The sequence below is a fragment of the Humulus lupulus genome, chromosome 1 (genome assembly GCF_963169125.1).
Source record: "Humulus lupulus chromosome 1, drHumLupu1.1, whole genome shotgun sequence".
Lineage (NCBI taxonomy): Eukaryota > Viridiplantae > Streptophyta > Magnoliopsida > Rosales > Cannabaceae > Humulus > Humulus lupulus.
In genome coordinates this window covers 107120806-107129509 of record NC_084793.1, presented here as the reverse complement: position 1 = coordinate 107129509, position 8704 = coordinate 107120806, and the positions used below count along the sequence as shown (strand labels likewise).

At 36.7% G+C, this 8704-nt stretch overlaps 2 protein-coding genes across 3 annotated transcripts; one reads left to right on the top strand and one right to left on the bottom strand.

The window, feature by feature from the left end:
* Positions 1 to 1593: 1593 nt before the first annotated feature.
* On the top strand, positions 1594 to 4100 carry LOC133796734 (protein TIC 21, chloroplastic). The gene is made up of 4 exons (XM_062234383.1): positions 1594 to 2116; positions 2429 to 2686; positions 3312 to 3515; positions 3691 to 4100. Exons 1-4 carry the CDS (start codon positions 1796 to 1798, stop codon positions 3802 to 3804), a joined length of 897 nt encoding a protein of 298 aa, XP_062090367.1. The 5' UTR covers positions 1594 to 1795; the 3' UTR covers positions 3805 to 4100.
* A 103-nt stretch (positions 4101 to 4203) lies between these two features.
* Positions 4204 to 7572, bottom strand: LOC133796745 (reticulon-like protein B11). Of its 2 annotated transcripts, XR_009875533.1 has the most exons (7): positions 7312 to 7572; positions 6811 to 6991; positions 5909 to 6050; positions 5712 to 5781; positions 5447 to 5616; positions 4939 to 5009; positions 4204 to 4627 (listed from the first exon to the last, which is right to left on the bottom strand). XR_009875533.1 is itself a non-coding variant. In XM_062234394.1 (6 exons), the coding sequence occupies exons 1-5, from the start codon at positions 7532 to 7534 to the stop codon at positions 5447 to 5449; spliced, it is 786 nt and encodes a 261-aa protein (XP_062090378.1). In that variant the 5' UTR covers positions 7535 to 7566; the 3' UTR covers positions 4204 to 4627. The 2 variants fall into 2 exon arrangements, 1 of the variants encoding a protein (XP_062090378.1); XM_062234394.1 differs by lacking the exon at positions 4939 to 5009 and having other exon boundaries at positions 7312 to 7566.
* Positions 7573 to 8704: the final 1132 nt, after the last annotated feature.

Sequence of the window (8704 nt, the reverse complement as noted above, 5' to 3'; positions counted from 1 at the left end):
CACTGCAGAGCCTCCTTGGCTCTTCTGTGCTTCGCAGGGCTGTGGCACTCTAGAACAGAGTCGCGGCCCAACCCTTCATGCCCAGAAAAACCACAATTTCTAGCATCCTAACCTTGCTAGAAACCACCCCAAAGCACCTTAATTCCAAAATCCATTGATCACAAGACTTTTAACATGATTCTAGCAACATAATCCAACAAAAACCTAGCTTAAACCCATTTGATTTCTGAAACCCAGTAGCTCAAGAACTCTAAAACCAGTCATGCAAACTCAGAATTTAAACCCTAATTTACGAATTGAAGCTTACCTTCTTTGATGAACCACTTCCTTAACAAATTTCTGAGCTAAAACCCAAGCTTCTCAGCTTCAATTCAGTCCTTAAACATCAAAACCATAAACACTTTTAATACTCAGCCAAAACTCAGAATTCTAATGATCAAGAGTGTAACTCAGCCCTTACCTTAACCCTGGTTGAGTTTCCTTAGCTGAACATTGGACTAAACCTTCAAGATTCTAGCCCAAACTATTGAATTCCCAACTGAATTCCATTGGGTTCCAGTAGTTTTTTCCTTGAGAGAGAGAAGAGAAGGGAGAGAGGAACAAAAATGGTCGGTTTGGGTTTTTTGTTCTACTGTCTTCTATTTACTTAGTCTAACCTTAGTTAATTAAGTCAATCCCGAGGCTCGGGGTACCGAAAACGTCCCCGAGGGCAAAATAGTAAAATTCCCCAATATTCTCACATATGTTTCCTAACCTCAAATATATCTCCATATATTTATTTCCATAACCCGATAACCCAAATAATCATCTAATACCCTTTGACTTGCCCCAAGTCAAATATTATGCCCCATTACTAGCTCCCTGGGATCGCCTCGAGTTGCACGCTGCAGATTTACCCACATAATAATGTGGTTCTCACAAATATATTGTAGAATCACATTTACATTCATTTAGCCATACAAACATTTTTATCATATAATCATACGTTAATTTAATAAATTCACACATAAACCAATTATGCCCTCCCGGCACACTAACCAAGGCCCTTAAGCCATTTAGTGATTTTGGGTCGTTACAAATAAAACATTGTTTAAATACTTCTGTGTGCATGATTCCTCATGGTCTATGTGTTGCTTGTATATTGCCTTTGTTTGGCCATATCGTGCCATTTGCTTTCGTTGTATGAGACGTGCCTATAAGACGGCTTATTTTGTGCTTGCTTGTACTTCCCTATTGCCCTTCGCATATGAGAGACATGTATCGTGACTAATCATTGAGTTTGTTTGCCTGGAGGTGTGAGTTTTAGGTTAACTAGCTAATTTGGAGTGACAACAAGTGTCGCGCGTTCCCATCTACTTAGGGAGTCAAAGAGCTGGCTCGTGACACCGTGCACAATCACCTCACTTTTTATTGTATGTCAGGGTGAAATTACATTTCTCATTTGAAAATCATATTAATAAAAATAAGTACTCATAATTTTTAATGAAATTTTTGGGAAACTATAATTAGTGAAAATACACATAAAAAATAATATTAGTAATTTCATGGGTGTCCCATTTACACAACTTGAAAGCCCAAACATAAACCATCCTTGGAGCCCAGAAAGAAACAATAGAGAAGCTAAGTGGATTCACATTCACCTGAATCTTCGGGAACTGGGTTCCAAGTTCCAACCTCCCTCAGTCCCCTCATTCAATTACTCACTACAATACAAGTCTACAATTGAAGCTCTCCTCTCCGCCATTTCTAAGTTCTAACTCCAAAGCCAAACTCTTCCCCAATCATCTTTTCCGCTATGCAAACGCTACTTTTACCGGCGGGTCGCACCGGCTTGTACCCCGCTGTGGCTGAGCCCTCCGCTCCAAATCTTCCCCGATGCTCCGGGAGACCAATCTACGTTAACAACCTGAGACTCCCTTCCTCGAATTCTCTCTTTTCTACCAAGACCTTCCAGCCTTCGTCTTCCTCTTCATTGTTTCTGTTGGCACCGCAGCTGCCGTATATTGCTCTGGAGAATAGGAGAACACCTCTGGTGTTTGCCAATTTAAGGGCCACTTCTTCGTCTACGCCTATCACTTCCCCAAACGATGAGTCTGAGAAGGCCAAGCTCGCTCAGGTTCAGTTCTATTACACAATTATCTGCTTTCTTTCCTAAGCTGCTTGATCTCGATTCTTGCGTTTAAGCTAATGTTATGGTTCAGAGTTGTAATTTATTTCAGTGCTTTGGTCATTGGGGTTGATGACTAATGAGATAAAATGATAGTGCCTTTTGCTAGTATAAAGGCTTGAAAAATTGTATAAAAAAATTTGGAAAATGTTTGTGAATCAATGGAAAATTCAATGTGGGGTTCCGAGGATTGGTTTTTTACTTCTTCATTTTGAATTAGTTTAATCGAGTTGAAGAAATTGGATGGTGATTGTGGTGTAGGTGGCGAAAAGATTAGAGAACACTTCGAGGTATTTCAAGAGATTAGGGAGTTTAGGGCTTTGGGGGCAGCTTGTATGCACCATTGTAGCTGCTGTGATTCTTTCGTTTTCAGTTGTGGTGACTGGCAAGGTCACATCTCCTGCTACGTTCTATGCTACTGCTGGTGGGATTGCAGCTGCTTTCATTTCCGTATTCTGGTCATTTGGCTACATTCGGCTCTCGGATAGGCTTCGAAAAACTGCTAATGATCCTTCAAAGGTATTGTAAAGTTCCCCAAGATCTATGATGTTTTGTAGTGGTTTGCTTATGGCAAAATATGAGATTACCTGTTTAATGCTATAAGTTTGACTATTTCAATCTTTTTAAGTTTGATTTTACTGCAATATCTAATTGGTTTTGTCAAAAAGTCTTGTCCTTCCGGCATTGTGTTGGAAGGGAAAATTTTGAAATAGATACTATCTATATGTAGCATTAACACGATAATGATGATGCAGCTGCAACGTTTGGAGAAAAATAAAAATCTGACATGATGGTATGGGGGACGAAACTTATAGATTATGTGCAGCAAAGGCTTTAACATAATTTTTTATAACCTGAAGGCCAGCAACATGTTTTTATTTTTTTGGTCCAATAGGACTGTTTGCTTGGGAGGTGACTCCCATGTGAATGGTGGGCAATTTATGGTATCCCACTTAGATTTTGTTTCACAATCTTCATCTTCGTATCAGCATACCATATACTGGTATGAATAGCTCTTGTTCTGTTTGGTATGAAATTGAATACATCCTCATACCAAATTATAATTTTAAGTCAGCCTATATTGGCCATGAAGATGACATTTATTTTTTGGTTTTGTTAATTTATTTATAATGTCAATTTTCAGGCTCCTCCACGGGCTGAAGTCGTGAAAAGCTTGAGAAATGGCATAGTAGTGAATCTACTGGGCATGGGTGCTGCAATTCTTGGCATGCAAGCCACGGTGGGAATATTAGTTGCTAAGGCTCTTACTACCTCGGCAAATCCATATTACCAAGGGATCACTCCTGGTTCTAGTCCTGTTCTTGCATTGGATGTCTTCTTGGTGCAGGTATATTTCTTTTTTAATTTTTTTACAGTGCTAAGCCAGGTATTAGTTGCTAAGGCACTTACTATGCTTGCCATCAGAAACATTAACACTAAAGAAACGTTCTTCTTGTTAGCTGGTACTTACTAATATGTACACAAATAATCTAACTTGCATGCTGATGAGTCTGTCTTTTCAGGCATCTGCAAATACGATCCTCTCTCATTTCCTGGGTCTGGTTTTCTCGTTGGAATTATTACGCTCAGTGACATTACCCTCTCCAGAAAACATCCCTGTCCCTAGACTCGCATGAATTCTGGTACCCGTGTAGAAGAAAGGTGGTGCATCTCAAAGTTGGTGAATAGAGGCGACATGTTTTTGGAATCAGTGAATGTGAATTGCTTTTCTCAGTACTGAAAACAAAAGTGGGAAAAAAAAATAGAAATGCTTTTTTCCGCCATGTTACATGAGAAATGTCAAAATTTTATTTTATTGCGAGAACGAGAAATGAAGCAGTTTCAGCTTCCTTAGGCATCTTTCTTCTTGTTTAAATAAACGCTTTGAATTCTTTTGGTAGAAGTTGGAAATTTCCAGTGCCTGTTGTTTTTAGCTAATGGATTTTAATATTGATTCACTGAAAAAAATGGATTGAATTTCTTTATTATCACAAGGCAATATCCCCATAGCTTCGTGTCTCTTGTAGTCATAAACGTATTCCAAACAAAAGATATTTCAATCATTTTACTGCATAACTTTGTGCAAGATCAGCAGATTCGTTTAACTCCAACGTGATCAACTACAATGAAAAACACACAACACTAGTAAATTCTAGGTCTTACAATCTCAAATTAACTGCCCCATTCTCAAAGATCGAGATGAACATTAAAAGAATAAGCCTCAAGGGCCCGACTGTATGCCAAAAAACTACGACAAAACGAGTCCAAAAGGATCCCCAGGAAAGAAAAAAATTGGAAACGTTAATACTGTGGTCAACTCTTGTAAATCACCATTCTCCCTTACTCTTTTAATACGGATGGTGTTGCACCAGAGGGTAAAAAGGAATCGCAAAATGCCTCATTTATGTTGAAAACCCATCTATAAGGTCCTAATATTACTTTGCCGAACATATTGCTATCCTGCATCACATGAAAATGTGCACAAGTACATTGATATCAGTATCAATACCAATACGATCTACAAATAAAACTGAAAATGTAGACGCAGCGTAATAAATATGCGCACGAATTGGGTGAGCGCGAAACACTAATTAGGAGTTAGGACAAGACATGGACTTCCTTCAGCTTTCTTAAGACGCTCTTATCACATGTTGACATGCTTAAACATAATGTATCTTGAATTCTAGTCACTTTAGACACAGCTTTCCCTATGTTGCTTTCGCATATAACCACATGAAACATCTCAATGATTAGAGTTTGCAGTATGTTACGTCATAAATGTCAATCTTTAAGCATAAGCATCCAAGTTTGATCAACCATGCCATATAACGGCATCTTAAACCTGCATTGTGTAATATTGAGAAAGATTTTAAACAACTTATTTAGGAGTACAAAGGTAACTCAGAAAGGCTTTTTCCAATTTCAAAACTAAATGGCAGACATCACATGACATCAGGTAGGTTCTCTTGAAAGCATTTTGCAAAACAAATTTATGGGTGCAAACAACTGTAGACACCTTTTAAACCAATTTATGAAGAGTCAATGCAAGCCATTGGGAAACATAAAATCAATATAGTCAATGAATCGCTAGATGACAGTGCATAAGTGCTAGAGTCCTAATGAAAGATTACCGAGTTGTCCAAATTCTCACATTGAACTTTGAACCATATACCAAACTATCAGCACTAAACAAAAAATGGTAAGGAATAATAGACAGCGAAGAGGTTGTGTGTGTGTGTGTGTGTGAGAGAGAGAGAGAGAGAGAGAGAGAAATTTTACCTACTGCACCTTCTTTTCCTTATTCAGTGACATAGGAATCTTCTTTAGAACGTTTTCATCAAATTTTCTGTATTGTGTCTGAATCAACTTATGTGTTACGCAAAGCTTATCATCAATATGGTGCTGATACTTATCATACAACACTGGAACTGAAAAACTAAATAGAACCCCTGCATAATAAAGGAAAGAAAAAAAGGATGTGAACATATTTGCTCTTGTAAAATCACTTGATCGCAAACATTTATTGGCACAGTGGAAATCTCACCAACATAGGCAAGAGTGAGAAGATTGAAGAAACTTCCAATATAAGATGTCACCCATAAAACTAAAGCAACCTGCCCATCCATAGTAATATTGAAAAAGAAAGTTAAACAAATAAAACAGCAAAGTTTTGTGTTCAATGAAACCTACTTTAACCACATTTGCTGGAGTAAAAATTCAATTAGGATGGTAACACCTAACCTGGAAGAACAACTTCAAATTTCTACCAATAGCAATGTCTCGTGCAATCAATAATGCTTGATTAGCCCACACCCGTAGTACATCAGCAGCCATCACAACAGAGTTTTCAGAAATTTCTAAATCAGGAAGAGGAGGCAAGGGTCTGCAAACAGAGTAAAATCATTTCTCACTATGAGAATAGAATAAATCATCACCATCCTGGAAACTTTTTTAAACATTTCTCACCACTTATATTAATGGATACCATTCCTAAGTTTCTAAAACTAGATACATCTTGTAATTATGTCTTCGTAGAAATGCTGATTTCCATCATCTAAAGCTCAGAACAAAATAAATCAGCACCCTATCTTGAAAACTTACTTTACACCACGTAAATTGATGGATGTCATTTTAAAAGCTACTTGTATCTACTAATCAATATGTGTAGCTTCTTATTTCTTCCAACAAAACGATGGTTCCCATAAATTAAAATATTAATCTAGTAGAGCCATAACTCATCTCGGTTAATATCTAATCCACCTTTTTTCAAAACCATGAAAAAAGAGTAACTCATTTCTTAATAAGTTATATCTGCATTGCTTCTTGATAACTTGAATGCACTCTGCTTTCACTTAGAACTTCTATAGTTATTGCAAGCTCAATTAACATTTACTAAGTCATCTTTATTTTTTACTGTCTTTCAATTTAATTTGGCGGTCTCTCTTGAGGGCGCTGAATACATAGATAATTATTCGTCAATAAATGGCTCCCCAATTGAAAAAATGAATTAACATAGTGCAAAAATAAATTGGAGGGAAATTTTTCTTTGAATAATTTCCTCATAACCAAAACCACTACAAATGAGACAAAACAAGAGGTAACCAACTAAAAAGGAAATCAAGGTGAAAACATTTAACAAATACCTATTGAGAAGAGATGCAGATTTTGCCCAGAAGAAGAGGATGACGACAAGTAACAATAGAACATTGGCCACAAAAGATAATGGGTTGTAACCAGCTCGCTCAAATAGGAACCACAACGCCGTTGATGAGATTAGTACTACAACTCCTACACTCCATTTCTTCCATAGTAGCACATCAGAAACTGACCCCAAAATAGAAAGAAAAGAAAATCAGAGAAGTAGACAAATAGGACAATCAAATTCCAATATCAAGTGCAATATGTAACATAAATTTACGTAAATCAAATTTAAAATTGTAATTAACAAATAAATGTAAAGTAATCAGCAATCAATTCGCATTGGATGCCGAATAGAACTTCGTCGCAGTCCAATTACATAAAAATGGATTGATTTGAAATTGGGGTCAATGACGAAGAACTTAGATGAGTGCACGTACCAATAAACAAAATTTTGAATATGTAGAAGTGTATATAATTTCTGAAATAAGAAAAAGAAAGAGTACCATATCCACCGCCGAGAGCTTGATGAACGGAGAAGCGACGAGGAGCCACAGAATCTCCCATGGCGATTAGGGTTTTCAGAATGGGACAAGTGAGCGAGAGAGAACGGAGAACAGAGGGCAGATCAAAAGGTAAATGATACTGACAATATGGCAGAGAAATAATATTGTTTTTTTTTTTTTGAAAGAAGAAATAATATTGTTCAAGATTCGTAGTTAGTCTCATTTAATTTAATTGTCAACTCTTAGACCTGACCAAAAATATAATAAAGTGAGAAAATTTTCAGATTTGTCGAATGTTTTTGAATTGGAAAGGTATACCCTGTTTGATAAGAACTTTTTTATACGCTTCAGGTAGGTTTTTTTTTATCAAAACAAAATATTTTGGTGTTAAATAAAATAAATTGTTAATTAATAGTCCATTAATCTAATTTTTTAATTCATTTACAAAATTCATTATTTTTTTTATTTTTAAATTTATATACATTATCTATGATTTTTTTTTTTTTAGAAGAAAATGCCTCATTAAAACCTCATAAGTAAACCCAATGGGATAAACCTCAAATAGGAAAAAGAGTGCCAATAAAATATATTGATCAAATAATGTTATCCTGAATTACAGCATTGATACACTCAAGGTATCCAGGCCACCAAACAAAATCATTAGAAAGAGATAAAGCAAACTTAGCCAAAGAGTGTGCAACACTATTGGCCATCCTAGGACAAAAATTAAAGGAGATACTATGAAAAGAATTACAATAAGCAAGGATATCCCTAATAATATATCATAGATAAGAATGCTCGATCTTGTGATTGTTAATAGCATGGACCACATTAGCACAATCAGATTCAATGACCACCATATGATACCCAAGTCTTGAGCTCAACAAGATACTGTGATAAACCGCCAAGGCTTCAGCAATAATGGGTTCCAATAAATGATCCCATGACCACGTTCTAGAGGCAAGGACCATGCCATGATAGTCATGGAACACCGCCCCAGCTCCAGCCTTCTTCACATTATGGTCAAGACCAGCATCACAATTAATTTTGACAACACCCTCCACTAGTTTCTCCCAGCGATGCACTTTCGGAGTTTCCCGCAAGGGCTCATTGGCGGGGACAGATCCACCATTGGCATTCAAGTGACGATCTAGAAATGCCAAACTCCATTCAATAACCATCTGATCAGGAAGAGTAGTCTTCTCATTAACAAATATATTACGCCGATACCAAATACGCCATAAACACACAATGAGTTTTCCAAAGTCAGCTACAGATAAAAAATCTAAGCAATTTAACAAAAACTCATAAAAGTCCATTCCAGTGTAAGGAGGAACATGCATAATATTACCAACAGTGTGTCTAAAGTTACTCAGTCTATCACAATTCCATA